This window comes from Electrophorus electricus, chromosome 3 (assembly GCF_041902795.1).
Source record: "Electrophorus electricus isolate QZ-2024a chromosome 3, ASM4190279v1, whole genome shotgun sequence".
Taxonomy (NCBI): domain Eukaryota; kingdom Metazoa; phylum Chordata; class Actinopteri; order Gymnotiformes; family Gymnotidae; genus Electrophorus; species Electrophorus electricus.
In genome coordinates this window covers 26,336,991-26,354,706 of record NC_137499.1, presented here as the reverse complement: position 1 = coordinate 26,354,706, position 17,716 = coordinate 26,336,991, and the positions used below count along the sequence as shown (strand labels likewise).

Genomic DNA, 17,716 nt, shown 5'->3' with positions numbered 1-17,716 from the left:
CTGAGGTTAAGCATTAAGACGGACACTCACTACAACCGCGAAGACAGGCATTTTAAATTATTGACAATTACTGACAATTATTGACTTCTGTGAAAGCTGTGAAATGCAGTGTTGTAGTTTTTTTCCACCAGAACTTTGGGTTATTCCAGACCAAATAAATAAATAACTTGCATGTCCGTTTGTTTATGTTTTGTTTGGCTTCTTCGTGAACATAAATAAGAGCATAGGTCTCTGGTATTGTTAGGTATCAAACACAGACTACCCTCCACTTAAGCAGGTGTGTACAAGGTGAAACCGAAAGTTGCACTTTAAATGTAACTGAAAATAATAAATCAGGATTCATGTCACACTACTACTTCTGTGTTTATTTATCTTATTTACCTGTTATGCTATATTGCATAACTATAAACAGCACTCTGTAGTCTTGTAGTCTTCTTTCAATGTATTCAGCAGTCAAGAAGAGTGGTGGTCATTAGCATACAAAATCAATGCCCAGAAAATCTAGCAGAGATTTATGAATGGTGTTTACATCTTTGCATAAAGTTGGTTGGACTTTCACACTCACAGATCTCACCAAGCCCCTGCTTCTTTATACCCAAAGTTTCATCTGGTTAAGACATTTGAGAGCACAATGGAGATGACATATTGTGAAATTCAGGTTTGGGTCCCAGTTGACTAATGTGCACTATGAGGTTGGGTATCTGTCTACTCCGGTCATTCTGAGGTGTACTAGTTGGATATGACACAAGACACAGTTAATGTAATGTAATGCTTGTGAGCCCATTTTAAAGTATTATTATTTCTATATATATATCAGTGTATTTGTTTATTTATTTACACAAATACTCAGCCACAGACACACAGCCACAGACACACACACACACACACACACACACACACACACACAGGATGGAAGGTGAAAGCAACAGTGGTTCCTGTGGTAACCAGAGCACTGGAGGTTGTGAATGGCTCCAGCAGGTCCCTGGAACAACATCCAAGATCTCCATACAGAAGAGTGCAGTCCTGGGAACAGCTAAGATAATGGATAATTAATAAGATAATTGCAGGACCCTCAAGCTCCCAGGCCTCTGGTAGAGGACCCAAGCTTGAAGGAAAAAGAGACCACCCAAAGGGAGTGTGTGTGTGTGTGTGTGTGTGTGTGTGTGTGTGTGTGTGTGTATATATATATATATATATATATATATATATATATATATATATATATATATATATATACTGCTTTGCTGTGCAAGGAGGAGGAGCCACTTTATATATGAAAAAGTAGACATTCATGGAAACATTCATTTCATGCTAAGTGTAGATCAGTTCTTTTTTTGAGTTTCCATATTTCAGAATATTTCCATATTGCTGCCATAGCAACAACTGGCAATGCAAACAGATATGTCATTAATGCAGTGTCCATTAGTATTAACATATCTTGCCACTGGAAATGACAAATTCTTAATTCTGATGGTCTGAAGGTGTTCAACAAACTGATCATCAAGCCTTCTCTTGGTTTCTCCAATATAAAGTTGACTACATCTCTTACAAGCAATACAGTAGACAACTAGTACACACACACACACACACACACACACACACACACACACACACACACACACACACACACATATATATATATGTGATGAGGGTATTGTATTGTGAAATATTAGATTTTGAAAGGATGTAGGGAAAATACAATGCAATGAGCATTGTATGCAATGAGCAATGAGTTGTCTGAGCAGTAATAGAACTGTGAAAAAGGGATTAACAAAACATCAATGTTGTCTTTTTAAAATGTTTATATTTGTCATTAACAGCTCATGCAAAGATGAGCAATTCAATAGTCCAGTTGGAGACGCACTGATGATAAAAAAAACATGTTGCAATGTAAAAGAGGAATTGCTAATTTTTTGATAATTTTAATATATGAATGCATTGTTTTTGCAGGAAATACCAAACCGTTTTTGTCATTAAACCGTGTGTAAACAACAAGAGAGATAAATTATAAGGACGCTGTGAAGGTCAATTTGCATATCAGTGTCAGATTTTGATTTGTTCCGACATTACAGCAGGACCTTTTCCAGTGCATGCCATACCTCATTTGAACACAAGATGGTGCTTTTTACTTTAAAATATCTAAGCCAGACTTTTTCGAAACCGAATTTTGCAAGTAGGTCCAGTTTATTTTCGCCAACAGATCTGTATGGTTTTGTACATTCTTGCTATTTTTGTTTAAGCAAACTTGTTGTGAGCTGCAAGAATCAAGCATTTGAACACGTAGTTTTGGGAGGACACTCATATAATGTGTTAGGTTGGGTGCTGTGAGCGGTGCCCCCCAAAGCTGAAATGAAACTTACACCACTGTTTGAACATGAAAAATTCTAAGAATTATTTCATGGCGAACTAAAGCAAATCGAGTAAATATGACAATGATAACAATTTCTAAATGTCTAATTCTTTAAGCCTTCTGGAAGCTTCTATGAATATTTAAAAGTTATAGCTTGGAAAAAAGACAAAACTTTTCTTGTGTCTATTATGTTGTGTTAGGCTGGCTTGTCTGACCTGGTATTTAACACCACTTTATGGTTCTTTTTCTATAGCCTAGTTGTTATTAAATAAACTTGATGTCCCACCTTTGTCCATATAAAACTATGTGTAACAGGTAGGAAATGAATTGTAATCTTATTACTGCATTAGCCCCCAATGATCCCCCCCCCCCCAATATTTTTTGAATCTCAGTATCAAGCTTCAAAAAATGGCAAAATAACATAATGATTTTGATTAATGCATTTTTATAATCCTGTTTATTATATATGTTTTTATGTTGACATGCTTGCAGAATTTCTCTATCACCCATAGTTTTTCTGTTCCAGTATACTCACATGTCATCGTGTATAGAATGGAAAAGCGGTATCACGGAAAGCGGATGGTCTCTATGTTGGCAGACTACTGCTGGACGCTGAAGAGGGACGTTCCTTAAGTCATTTAGAGGCAAAAAGCATACAATGTACATTTTAGAAATAAGTTTTACATTTTCAATGTATAAAATATACATGCCTACTTGATACAAAATGTAATTATCCCGTCATTTAAAAAGTACCATAAGGTCCACCTATTTTAGATTGTGAAACAATAAAAGTTAATTTTGTTGCCAGTGTAACCATTGCTTGAGGTACGCCCATTTTCAAATCCAGTAATCGCGATCTATATACCAACATAACTGCAATACATTATACATTATATATAATTTAAGATAGGACTCATTACGTACTCGATGAATTCCTATGTTATAACCGAAATTACTGTTGACATGGGCTACTTATTATTTACCACAATGTTTAGACCCATTCAACTGCAATCTCCTCGTAAGCGGCCACAAGGTGGAAGCAATCACCTTGCACTGCAAAGGCATCATGACGCACTGGGTTAAAACGCATTTAGCCTACAGTATGCTGGGGTGATACGATTTTAGTCTGCGCAACGGGTTAAAAATTGGCAACATAATTTAAATGTCGCGGGGAATCAAGACTAACTGCACTGGAATTAAAATAAACTCCTTATTCATCCAATGTGCGACAGAAATTAGTTGTTGGTTTCTGAGAAACTATTCCATTTCGACTATCGGGCCGTAACTTTAGGTTCGACCAGTGGACCTGGCCTCTATGTCCACAAACGACGTAGACATTTCAGTCAGGGAAAAATGTGTTGGTTCACTTTCAGTTCTTCGTTTTACGTGTTGATTCGCCAACAGACGGTTAAATACCTCGGACAGCTGTCTGATCCATCAAAACACTTGCTTTTGCCCTTTTTGAGTTTGAAGCTGAAAAGGTTCTACCATTTGATAAATTGATGTTATCATTTATCAGGGAATAACTAATGAAAGAATTATATAGGCTATATATTTTACTCATGAGCTCACGAGAGACAACCTAAGACATGACGACAACCCGTCCAAACTAACGTCACGATGTCCTGGATGCAGCACAGTCATGCCGGGATGACTTGGGTAGAACCACGGTTATTTTTACAGAAAGTGTTGGCCTAGTTAGTGCAGCTAGCCAACTGCTCATCATACTTTTAAAACAGCGGTGTCTAAAGCGCCAACTGCGTCATATTAAATGAAAGTAACTCACAACGGTGATTAGCATTCTCGCATTTTTTTCAATTACGAGGAAAATGTTATAGTTATGCTGTGCAAAATGAAATATAGGACTTGGACCAAACGTTAATGACCTTAATCTCCATATAAAATTAGGACCGTGGCCGATGGCAGTAAATGTGATAATCTATGTTGCGCTTCTCACATCTCGCAAGGGACATGCTGACAGGGTTTGTGTCACTTTGAGGATGCATCTCGCGAACATTTGCAGTTTCTCCCGCCAAGCGGAGCAACGTTTTTTTGAATGGAGTGTGGGTTTTCTCTCCTCTTGAGTTCAACTATAGGTCAAAACGTCCCTAAAAATCCCTTTAAAAATGCCTAAACATTTTAATAATAAATAGAAGTCCGCTAACGCAAAATCCAATTTTTTTAATCCAGAAAAATAAAATAAAATCAGGATTAACAGGATGAGTTTAATAACAACAACAACATCAACGACAACAACAATAATATTAATGTCATGTTTTGTAAACCGACGCAGCAGTTTTGTAAGGACTTATTTAATATCCGGAAGAAACTCAGGACTGCTTCGAGACGAGGTCTGGAAATGATGCAGACCGTGCCACTTTAACACAGAAACACTTGTCACTCTTTTATCCGCTATCCAAAGATTTTCTTTTTCAAATGTACTAAGTAACATCATTTCGAAAAAGGGGTTGCTTGGCCTAATCGATTTTAAGACGCTTTTCTAAAAAGCCCTTGGGAGCATTTTCAGACTGTGCACTCTGCAGGGCTATCTTTGATAAATATTTAATTCGTGTTGCTACAGAGGAATTCTGATTAACGCCAGAGTATTAGAGTCTTTAGACAGCAAAAGTAACTCACCCTTTTCTGTAAAATGTTGTTTATTAGCACCATCCGTGTATTATAGGTGCAGTTCATCTCAAACCTACATGCTAATGGGACTATATATATATATATATATATATATATATATATATATATATATATATATATATATATATATATATATATATATATATATATATATCTTATAGCTAGATAATAAAAGGCCACCACATTAACTTTTCAAATGCAAGCCTTCTTTTACAGTAAAAAAAAAAGATTCAAAGATTATTATTATTATTATTATTGGTAGTAGTATTATTATTAGGGTAGTAAAAGTATGCTGCTGCTGTTGTTGCTGAGCTTGTTTAATCAGCAATATGCGTTGTCGTTCAACGCAGCTCAAAATTGCATGCTATAGTTTTGACTTATAAATGGTGATAATGTTAATACCTTTGTATTCAGTGCCGATCTGCGCAATGCGTTCTTGCACGGATACTAGCTCATAGAGTAACGTCGCAGTTGCAGCCTGTATTTCAAAAGAACACTTGGAATGATCATCGTGTCATATGCAGCTGGCTGCACCGACAGTACACACTCATATCAAGGCCCTTTAACCGCGTGGACCAGCGTGCTTACCCACAGCACATGCCGTTAGGTCTTTGCCCCGCCATAATCGATTATAAATTACAGTAGGCTATATCAGATTTATATAATGCGGGCTGTTTTTTTTTTTGTCATTGTTAGTTGCTTACTGAAGTGAACTGGGTTGCTTACTGCATTGCTTACTGATGTGAAATGGTGGAAAAACTGTATAAGGTACATAATACATGGTCGTGTGCCTGTAAAATAATGTTCAATTGTGACTTTAGCAGAAGTGTATGTGAGACCGACCGCTAATGTCTTTGTAGGCTGCTCTACACCGAACAAGTTTTGCGGCGAATTTTGAAAATGACGCAACGGATGACTGTAGCCAATCGGAGCTGAGAACAAGGATCTATATTTACATGATCTTCCCTTTTTAGGATAAATCCCCGCCCTCGTCAAGTCCATGCTGGTCCCCCCAGAGAGTACGAGAGGCTCCGAACCCGAGAGAAGGTGCGCTCCGCTGGGACGGAGGAGGCATAAAGAGACGGGGAGGGAGGGAATGAGATTTCTTGCTACCCAATCCCCCTTTTCCCCAGGGAGAGCCAGCCTTCCCTGGTCCATCCCTCCCTCTTGTTTGGTAATCATTTCATTTTACTCCTTTTTGAAGCAGTCGTCCGTTTTATCCCACTTTTCATTCCACAGTCCCGTGCGCGTATGTTCGCCTTCTGAGCAAGTTCGGTATCTATCCTCCTTCTCCCCACGAAGAGAAGGTTTTCTTGATCCCGGCTGATCGTTTTCCTTTGAGATGCTTTACAGCTCTAGCGCTTGTCTTCTCTCCACCCTCTTTTAACTAGAGACCGGTTAATCTTGAGTGAACCGAACTTGGTTTGGAATCTAAAATAAAGAAGAACACCCCGAGGGATACGGCGCACGTCTTTGGATAAGGACCGCTATCGCTTTCCCTTGTTGCACTTCGGGGAAGGTTTTTTTCCCCCCTTTCAGTTGGTTTTTGTTAATCCGGGTGGCCTTGTTCCGAGAGTGCAGGAGGATTATTCCACGCGATCTGGTGCTGAGAGACATCCCCACAAGGCTATTTTCATGTTTTCCATCCAGGACGGTCTCCCACGGGGAGCGTTGACCATGAAAGAAGAGCCCCTCACGAGCGGCATGACGCCGGTCCGCTCGTGGATGCAGAGCGCGGGGATACTAGATGCCAACACAGCAGCGCAAAGGTAAACACCAAGCTCCAAGTTTTGGTTATTTTCGGGTCTGGTGCTCAGCGTGAAACACACTGCGCTACCCGTTTAACGCAATGACCGTGGTGTGCGTGGCTACGCGTTAACGGAAGTGATTCCCCTCGTCCCCGCACTTATACGCGTTTAGAGGTCAAACATTGTGGCAGAACGGGGAGAATATATGCTCGCGCACAATCGCTGCACAAAGCACAGTCCATCTGTAACCACGTAGTTTGGTCTCGACACTGTTGCGTATTGCAACAAATGAACTATGGCCATGGATATCGTGCTTCGGAACACTCAGAATATTTGCAGCCGCTTTGCGCAGCCTGTCAAAGTTGTTTTGGCCCACACGTTCGTGCATAACTCAAAAGTTTAAAAGATGACCACGCTTCTACAGTACATATCCATTCCTGGAGCAGGCAATAGTTTTTACCTGATCTGTGTTGAAACTGAGGGTGGCGGCTGGCTGGTCAGCTTTCAGATACTGTTTCACGAGAGGAATGCCCCCTTGCGATCCGAACATTTGGCTTGAATTTACAGTAAAAATATTGACTCTGATTTGCAAATAACCGAAACGCTGATATTTATACAGCCTTCCCGCGCATTGTCGAATAGAAAAGAGCCAATCACGCGCACCAACTGACACTTTGCTTTGCATTTGCTCAACTATTTAACTTAAGGGAACAATTGTAGTATTCGGCGTTTGATTTCTTATATTAAGGGCTCAAACAGAAGGTTTTTTTCTTGTGAGAAACATAGGCTACTTGTGAAAGGAACAAAAAATATTGATGCGAAGAAACTAAGTTTAAAACAACCTAGACAAGGAGAGAGCGCAATATAACAGTATAGAAAGAAAAAGGCGCTGTTTTCTTTTTGTCGCTGTTGTACAATACAAACAAATCGAAAGTGTCCGCACCTAAAAGTTAGAGTTCTGCTAGGTTTTGCTACTGTCACCACGCTTTCCCAGTTCCATGTCCTCGCGCGTGTACGGAGGCATTTGCAGGTTGTTTGTCACTTGGCGGAAACGCGTAACCAACATAACCTACATGTTGTAGACCGATGATGCCCCAAAGATGCCGACAGGCAAACGGCGCTTTATTCGCGAGGCTGCATCGCATCTCGTTTGTTGAGTGAGGCTGTGACACAGGTTGACATGCAAATTATATGTTTTGCTTAGATGCGCGAATAAATCCACACCGCAAACAGCCCTGGAAGTGGAATCATATGGTCTTCAATGCACCAAAATAATAATACTTTTATACCCTTATAATAGTTACAAAATTGGGGTCTGCGCTGACATTCTACAGAACAGAGGGAATTTTCAAAACAGAAAGTGAGACAAAGAAGCGAACGCTACTCTTTATTTTTTGTTTTTTTGCTTAAAATTGTAATTTTTGCTAATTAAATGCAGCTTTTGTGAGACATGGCTCGAACTTAACCTACTGGTAACCCCTAAAACGTGTACGTACACGCGAGATAAAAGTAGCAATTTTTAAAAAAATCCCATATGCAAGCAGTGGCCGCAATTAAGTTCCGAGATAAGACTTTAAGGTGTAACCTTAAATAAATTCTTTGTATTTTTTGGACTGGCTATAATTTTGTAGACAAATGTTTGTAGGCTTTAAAGAAACAAGTCAAGTGTATAATTTAATATGTCAGGGCGCATCAGGTAGCTCCAAACGCACTCGTGAAACTTCGAAAATATAATTCTAATTGTGTAATAAAACAGAGCAAGTTTATGTGAACATAGTACATGTATAAGAATATATGAAATGTAGTAAAGGCCAATCAGACAGCAAAAACATGTCCTGGATATTCGCGATGGTGAATTAAGATGCGTTCTTTTAATGAGTGAGGCGATTTAAATACTTCAGTGCAATGCCATATGAACATTTTTGTAACATAGGAAAATATAGCCAATGGGTAAATTAAGCACACAGAAAATCACACAAAGTATATATTTGTTTAATTAAAATTATATAGAACGTTATGGCCCACAAAAATGGGGGATTTCTAAGGCCGGAGATTTGTACAGTTCCTTTAAAGTTGTTGCAGGATGATTCCCCGGGCTATTAAATTATCTACACAGCCTCGTAAACTTCTCCATTAGTTTGGCTTATCGAATTCATCACACGGAAGATTGTCACGTCTGCGTTCAGCCGCTTTGGAACATGACAGGGAAAAGTCATTTTCAGTCACAGCCTTTATACCTTAACACTGATAACAAGCAGGCGGGGAGCGTGCCTGGAAATCTAACGTTAAGTGATTAACCTGCCTCTGTTTTGCTTTGGTACCGTCGGAAAAAAATGGAATTTGACTCATTAGCACAGGCTGCGTGGGATAAAACCTCCAGTCTAAATTATTCATGTAACGGAACAGAAACATTGGCTCAGTCTGCGCCAATAATAAATCAGCTGCTGGAACATCTGCTTTGGTTTCATTGCCATTATATGAATTACAGTTTGATTTCAGGTGCACGAGGCAGCCTGCTAACTGGCAAGTCCACGCGCACCGCAGGTCCGCGGAGGATCCGCGCGCAGCGCACTTTCCCATCCTCGCGCGGTTAGAGCAGTTGGATAACCATTGATTGGTGCTATTTCTGTGACTTGATGGAGAGTGGCTTTTCCCAGTGATCCGATCTATTTGACGACAAGAACCGCTTTAGTTGGGAGACAGGAGAGTTTCCTTTCACACCTGACTGTGTCCCTTTGACCAATCTTTAGACACAACAATCTACACACGGTAGTCCAACAAATAAAGCCCGATTTTCCCCAGCCTTTTGTGAAGACTATACAGACGCAAACACATATAAACTAGTTTACAATATTTTGATCAAAATGTTTTATCCTTACAGAACGACTAGCAGGCTCATAACAATCTCAAATATTGAATGAATCTAACTATATATATATATATATATATATATATATATATATATATATATATATATATATATATATATATATATATATATATATATATATATATATATAATTTTATTTTTTTTCTAATATTGTATTTATTTAAAAATACAATATTTGTATTTTAAATATACATATTTTTGTACTTGTGCAATACATAATCTTAGATACTTTTAACTCTCATGGACATATCAGCAAAAAAATCCAAGAACTAAATTAGTATTTTGCATTGCAGGATACTTTCCAATTTCCAGTAGGCACAAATTATGCAAATAGACCGCCAACATAATTTCCGATAGATTATAAAGCGATTATTTTTGCCATACAACACAATAGGAGTGTTATCAGGTTACTACTTCATAAATGTATGTCAGCGGGAGGGACATGGCTCTATGGCCACTGGCAGTCTTACTACAAAGTTATTTTTATTTAAAATCAGTGAATTAATAAAATGAAGGATGTGCTGCCTTGAACAAGGAGACTTATATCAAGACTGATGTGTGTGTGTGTGTGTGTGTGTGTGTGTACGTGTGTGTGTGTGTGTGTGTGTGTGTGTGTGTGTGCGTGTGTCTGTGAACACGTGTGTGTGTGTGTGTGTGTGTGTGTGAACATGTGTGTGTGTGTATGTGTGTGTGTGTGTGGTACAGGTGTGTTTTCACACTCTTCCTGAGGTGCTGATGAGCTGGCTGTATGGAAGTGTGAGTTGAGGCAGTCGAGACATGTGCAGCCTCCTGCCACTGATGTGCAGTGCTGCATCTGTCCCCCTCTGTTCACCGGCCACTGTGTGTGTGTGTGTGTGTGTGTGTGTGTGTGTGTGTGTGTGTGTGTGTGGTGAGGGATGGTTCCAGCAGAAACCGCTGTGAGACGTTGTGCTGGGAGTACTCACCTAACCTGCTTGGCCTTTTGGTATCACGTGTATTTCTGCAAAGTCCGTTCAGAGTGTGGAGTTTAGTGTGTGTGTGTGTGTGTGTGTGTGTTCAGTGTGCTAGCTGGAATCTGATGCAAACTGGATTAATGTTGATAGAGTGGAAGGTGGAGACAGACAGAGTGATCTGAACAGATTGCCTGTTGCCTGGGAAGCTTGGTGGTGGGTGTTTCTAGTGGATCACCTATCCCCAAAACTCTGTTTCCCTATCTCCTGCTTTCCCTCTCAGGCCATGGGGTGAGTGTGAGGGCTGCACAGCTGGAGAACAGATTTCACTTGACCCCCTCTTCCATTCCCTACCCGACACTGTAAAACCTGGCAAAGTGAATTATGTCGCCTCTGTTCTGTCCATGGGGAGGTTTCGGACCTAATGAAGTCCAGACCCTGGGGCTTTGGAGCAAGAAAGAGACAGAGAGAGAGAGAGGGATAGACAGAGAGGCAAGGGGGAGTGATAGAAAGAGAGAAAAAGAGCTTGCATAGCTCAGGGTCTGGTTCAAACCCTAGTGAGCATCTACTATCTGCCTATTTTCCATTGACCGTCTCTGAACTGGAAAACTAGTTGAAAATATATCTTTAAAATAAGGCATTCGGGTTTTTAACAGTCACACAGCTAGATTGACTATACCACATGCGACACAGCCAGAAAGGGAACGGGGAGAGACACAGAGATGGTACAACTGAGCTAGCAGCACACAGCAAGGCGAACTGTGCCTTGACGCTTAACACGGCGAAAAATATTTACGTTGTCAACAATCTATCAGAGGATGTTAAACACGCACACACACACACACACACAAAATGCGCGCGCGCACACACACACACACTATATGCCTGGCTTGTGTTGTCGCCAGCACCTGCAAAACAGGCCGTCGGTGTGGTGGAATGCGACGACAGTGGAACAAGTGTTTCTCTCCAGCTGCCCAGAAACGTGCAGGCGATTAGCAGTGGACCACCAGGCCACCTCCATAATGACCCCATTAGAAACATACAGGTGACCAGCTAATGGCTTCAGCTGTAGGCCACTAATGATATTTGAAAATGAGTGTGTGTTTGGAGTAGGGGTAAAGGGATGTGTGTGGTGGTATGGCAGGTGCAGCAACACCAAGCTGAAACACACACACACACACACACACACACACACACACACACTATGGCACAACCCCTTACAAAAACAATAACCTCGCCACATTTTCAGGCTCCAACCATTCACTACTCAAACTGGCTTCCATGATAAGTATAAGAAAAAAGGAGTTCACAACAAGCAGATAGACATCCGATTGATCCAGCCAGCTCATTTTCAAACCCTGAAACACGTTCTGTTTCGTTTGTGGGTAAAGAAGCCAAATAATACATTATTTTACTTTGATTTGAATTTTATTTTTTACAGAGGCCTCCTACAGGGCTTTAGATCCGACGGTGTTAGGAATGGGGAGTTTCTGAAGAATTAACACCCAAAATTTGACGCGCGCACTCAGCGCGAAAACTAGGCATGATATTGTTAAATTCCATTGTGAGTAAAAACAAAAACAACAAAAAAAGTTCATTCGTCGTCACGTTTTCAGTTAGTGTGTCTTTAGTGTGTGAAACGGTTCGCCAGTAATTTACCACAGACCGGCTCTAGGAAACGACGGAGCACCGTAGCTCGTCTCGCCGCAATTGCAAACAAATTAGACATGAGCTGCGGGCGTTCCGCGCTTCCTCGGGAAAGAACCGGTGTGTTACGGTTCTGCAAAGCCTGACGACGCCATCAGCTGTTGGACTGACGGCGTGCGTTGTGTGTCATGCGATGTTTGTGGTCCCTAACTGCGAATTTATGTTAGGCCTAATGAAGTATATACTTGTAAAGTTTTATACAGACCACGTATAAATATGTATACTATGGAAAATAATGATTAAGCTTTTGCTTCATTATAGATCTGAAATTCTCTTATTTGATCTGTGAGAATTTAGCAGATTTAACGGTACAGGTTAAACTGTAAGAATAACTGCGTCGATAGAATATGCCGACCCCCAACGCAAACAAAACAAAACAAAACAAAACAAAACAAAACAATACAAGTAAACAAAATGTGAACGATTGCGTGAGCTCCCGTTCCCGCCCGTGCGTTTGTCCCCGGCGTGTCGCGTCTGTGCAGCCTGCAGACTGTGGAGAGAGCTAATGATGAACTGACAGCGCGGAATTGGATTAGCCGCACGTGCGAGGGGTATCGCAGCGCGCGCGCGCGCGGCGTCTGTGAAACAGCGTGTGTACCGCGTGCGTCTGTTGACCGAAAAGCTCTGGTGTTGAGTGCTGTAATCAGAGAGCAGAGAGAGCGACTAATACCCCCCACCCCCTGACCACACGAAGGCAATTCAGATCCCCTGTAAGAGCATGATAATAACACCACAGCCTCGAAGAGGACAGCGCTTTTGTATAGTTTAAGAAACGCTGCTGGATGCTGTGCGTCCTGTCAGAAACACCACGGAGGTTTAGAGGTTACAGCATCCGTGGAACGTCTGAAAACTAAAACCGCCTTTTGCTAGTAGCCGGTTGTAAACATTCCGGCATAATCGGGGGCAAAATGACACTATTTATTTTTACTTTATTTTCTATACCAACTGTCCTTTTGTGACTGCAAAATGCGAGTGTTTGTGTTTGAAGGTGAGTCTGTGTGTGTGTGTGTGTGTGTGTGTGTGTGTGTGTGTGTGTGTGTGTTTGCATGCGTAAGAGTGTGTATATGGTCACAGGAATATATTCTTTGGAAAGGTGTTGAAATAATACTGGGGTTATTCAAATATTAACTGTTAAACTGCTATTAAAATGATATAAAGTTGAAATGCGGCGTGTGTGTGTACAGAATGGGGAGCCGGGTAAGCAGTGCTGGATGCTTGCTTCTCAACCCAGCATTAAAACAAGGCACCTTAGAAAGCACAGGGTTGCTATAGGCCTCTCTCTCACACCTGTGTGTGTGTGTGTATGGCTGCATGTACGGTTTGTGCGCGTTTGCGTGGCATGTGCACATGTGCTAGTGTCTGTGCATTTGTGTGTGTATGTGTAACATGCATGCGTGTGTGTGGCTGGTATGCGGTTGGCACGGCTAGTGTCTGTGCATTTGTGTGTGTGTGTGTGTGTGTGTGTGATGTGTGTGGGTGTACGTGGGGGGGGCACATTCAAAGCACGCGTGAGTTCATTTGTGTATGTGTGTGTGTGTGTGTGTGTGTGTGTGTGTATGTGTGTGTGTTTATGCGTATGCATACTTGTTTAACACAGTGAACAGGCCTCAGCAATGGTATAGGCATCTGCATGATATAGGTGCCAGTTCATCGCTCCGAGGTGTGGCAGGAAGGGCCGTTTGGGCTTTTGTGGGACTCAGGGGGGGTGGGTGTGTGTGAGGGGTAAAGTTGGCACGGGCTGTTCTTGTCCTGTCTCTACGCTCGATGGCGGAGCACGATGGAGCATGGCGGAGACGAAGGCAGGCAGTGCTACACTAACAACCTTTCTCTGACTGCTCAGATTTGTCTCATAGAACAAGGCAGAGAAATATCAAAAGCCTCTCACCATTCCCATTGCTGTGTGTAGCGCTGAGGTTCTGGTTCGCCTCTGTGAGATTTGGGGTTTGTTTTTATTATTCTTTAGGGGACTTACCCTGTTGAATTAGACCGCTTACTGTACGCTGTTTGTCAGTCAGATGTTGAAATCGGACACTGCTGAAGATGCATTTGACTGCAGTGCATGTATGCTGGAAGACCCAGACAGCTGAGCTCACACGCACGGTTTTATGAAAACAGCTGCAACACAGTGGACGCTGCAAGCTTGCATTTACTGCTTTACGTTTATGATGTTCCAGTCAGCATAAGTAAATAAAATAAATGCTGCTCAGGTGCTCGCTTTGAAAAAAAAAGCCCCCTAATGAGGTTTTTATAGTGTGTGAGTGCAGAGAGCAGTGGAGAGAGGCTGCGTGAGTGTCCCCTCGTGTTGCCGTGGTGTGGGCCGCGTCGGGACACCATGATGGCAGGCGGTGACGTACCTGGTCACCGTGGGCCTAAGCTTCCATGTTCCAGTCCTCGCTCCTCTCCATTCTTCCTTCCTCCCTCCTCTTCCTCGCAGCCCTGTGACGTCCCAGCATGCCTGACCAGTGCCCAGCGAATGAGGTCCAAACCATCCGAACGTCTGGGGGGAGACGGGTCCGAGCACATGCCGCCCCATGCTCATGACCCCCCCCCCCCCCCAATCACTGCTGAAATGCCTCGTACCACTGGGGTACATATGTACCAAAGTAATTTTATCTCTCTTTATAAAATAAATAATTTGCTACACTCACTCTCTTGTGCTCTCGCTCTCTCCCACAGAGAATGTATACAGACTTTAAATACACCCGAGCGGAGATATCAGATACGGAGAGAAAACAGCTACGATTTTGATGATTATCTTTGTATAAACAAGAGTACAAAGAGCAGCGTGCCCTCCTGCTGCCTGTGCAGTTAAAATGGCTTCTCCACAAGGGCAAACTCTCTGACTCCTGTTCATTCTGCTCTCCTCCTTTTGGACATTTCAGGAAACTGGTGAGACAAGTTTGGAGACAAGGTATGAAAGAGAAACAGCCTGTGAAAATGAACAGACAGAGAGAGAGAGAGAGAGAGAGAGAAAGATGGAGAGAGAGATTTTCAATTATTTTTTGAATTAGCATTGTGGCCCTATGCCAGGCTAGAGATCATTTTTTTCTGCATCACACTTGTATAAACAGACAGCTGGAGTAGGGGTCATTAGAGAGAGGAGGAACGGTAAAGAGACCCACAGTGAGAAAGAGAGACCTGATTAATGTCATTGAGGTGTTGACCGCCAACTCCTAGCCCTCCCAGGTCTTTCTGACACGCGCACACACACACACACACACACACACACACACACACAATTCTGCATCCCTTTGGTCTCAGACAAATAATATACACACCCCAGTTGAGTCCACCAAAACCACAGTCTAAAACAAAATGAGTTAAACTAGAAAAACTAGAAAAAAGTACTGAAGCCATCAAAGAAGCTTAATGAATTATAATATTAATCCCAAATCTTAAATATTTTGTCAGATAATGACAGCAACATTCAGTTATTTAGTTGCTAGTAAAATCAGTGAATGTAGGTATGCAATCTCTCTCTTTATCACCCCCCAACACACACACCCCTTCAGTGACAGCCAGGACTCTTGGCAGAGTTCACAGAGTGTCCAATGTGTTGGCAGGTCTTCCTTCGCCGCGGGTTCCTTAGCTGCCGACTCTGGAGTGCTGCCGTCCCCAAAGTGCTGGGGCCCTCCGGCGGCGAGGGCCTCATTGCCGCGGGTCGCTCCCTTCTCTTAGTTATCATAATTAGCATTCGCTGCACCATGTTCGGCCCTGCTCCAGCCGACAGAGACCCGGCTACAGCCCCGTGCCCCACCCTTCCTCCCGTACCCCCATCCCTCCGCCCATACCCCCACCCCTCCGCGCCCTGCTGAGAAATGCTAGCTTGCTTTCTTCTGGGAATTCCTAGAGAAATACATCTGCCTTTGCCCAGACGCGAGGATATGGTGGAATCGACTTTGTGAGAGGTTTTGGTTGATTCACACAAGGGACCGGTAATGAGGGGTGGGGGGTGCAGAGGAGCATGAGGGTTGTGTGTGTGAAATTGCGTTTTAGGTATGCTCTTGTCCTCTCTGGCTGTATTAGAGTCTGAGAGCAAGTTGTAAGTGTGTGTGCCTGTGTGTGTGTGTGTGTGTGTGTGTGTGTGTGTGTGTGTGTGTTTGTAATGCATTTGTAGCAATGTCTACTGACTGCTGATTTGTATTATGCTCTGTGTATGTATGTGTGTGTAAATGTATGTGTTGCACAACCACAGTAGTTATTTCAGGATGAAGTGAGTGAGCATGTGCGTGACCCCCCCCCCCCCCCATTCTCAGACAGTGAAGTTCATGTGGCGGTAATTCACATAATTAAAATAATAACGCTAACGAGCTTTCCTTGTCGACAATGTTCGTGCACATAAAGCGAGAGTGGCCTAGCTCACAGGGCATCTCTCATGAATGGTCAGAGACAGTAGGGCAGGGCTCATACCTGAGCAGGTATTGTGCGCGCGTGTGTAGACCTCTGATGAACTATGCGCGTGTTTGGGAGTGACGCCATAGGGTTATTTTTCATTCTCTTGTCGCGTATGGAGTTCAGGTGGGTGGTTCAAGGAAAAGGTTTACGACAAACAATAAGATGTAATTGATAAATATCCGCATCATTATTAATAGCTACAACATCAGAATTTTAAGAACACAATACAGTTAATGCATCGTCAAATTACACAGGAGTTGTTCTGGTGTTTTATTTTATTTGGACGGTGATATTTTTTCGCATCGTGTCTGAAATTCCGGTACTGCCCTTTTGAATCTGATAAACGCATTAATGTGAAATGAAATTGTAGCGATCTGAGAGATCACAAGACGGGCGGACTTGCATTCAAATCTCCACTGCTCGAGATCCTCAGGAGATGCTGCTGAAAATGACACGCCATCTACTCCACGTGGGGAATTCGTTCTCACCGAACCGCGCGTGGAATCGGGCCTAACAGCCGTGTGTCGGGTCGGAGTTCAGCACTGCAGCTGTAGGGCTGCCGTAAGCAATGAATAAACATTTATGCATGGGCGTATTTCAGAGAGTCGAGTAAATGTGGGACTGCCTCGTTGGAGCGGACAGTAAATATGGTATAGCAGATTTAACGGAGACTGCAGAGACCGTGAGCTCTTATCATTGTTTGCTTTAGTGATTGAAGGTGAAAACAGTGTGGATTACTAACTTAGGGTGCCAAATGTCACTTCTATTTGGCAGTGATACATTTAGTTGGAGTGCACTGAAATAAATTCAAATGCTTTCACGGACTCGATGTATTTATTTTTAAATTTAGGAAATATTTAGTGAATGCATTAAGCCGTAAGCGTAACTGACATTTCCGGTATTTAAGCTTGAATTTTTGGCAGGCTGCGTTAGGAAAGAAAAATACATTAAACTCTGATAAATAGTACAAACTGTTTCGCATTTTACTTTCTTCTGTCTTAGCCTCATTCTTTCTTTCTTTCCCTCGCTCGCTACCTCTTTCCACCTC

At 42.2% G+C, this 17,716-nt stretch overlaps 1 protein-coding gene and 1 long non-coding RNA gene across 4 annotated transcripts in view; one reads left to right on the top strand and one right to left on the bottom strand.

Annotated features, from left to right (window-relative positions):
* Window positions 1–672: 672 nt before the first annotated feature.
* LOC145656974 (uncharacterized) lies at window positions 673–11,016 on the bottom strand. Its single transcript, XR_014122707.1, has 3 exons — window positions 10,582–11,016; window positions 2,886–2,978; window positions 673–1,033 (listed from the first exon to the last, which is right to left on the bottom strand). It is a non-coding gene; the product is annotated as an uncharacterized LOC145656974 (long non-coding RNA).
* The window catches only part of LOC113592241 (transcription factor COE3), a 96,042-nt gene continuing 84,533 nt past the window's right edge, over window positions 6,208–17,716 (top strand). For all 3 annotated transcript variants that reach the window (XM_035525766.2, XM_035525773.2, XM_035525756.2), the window contains exon 1: window positions 6,208–6,768. In XM_035525766.2, the coding sequence (XP_035381659.1) occupies window positions 6,635–6,768 (134 nt within the window). In that variant the 5' untranslated portion in view covers window positions 6,208–6,634. The remainder of the gene's footprint in view (window positions 6,769–17,716) is intronic.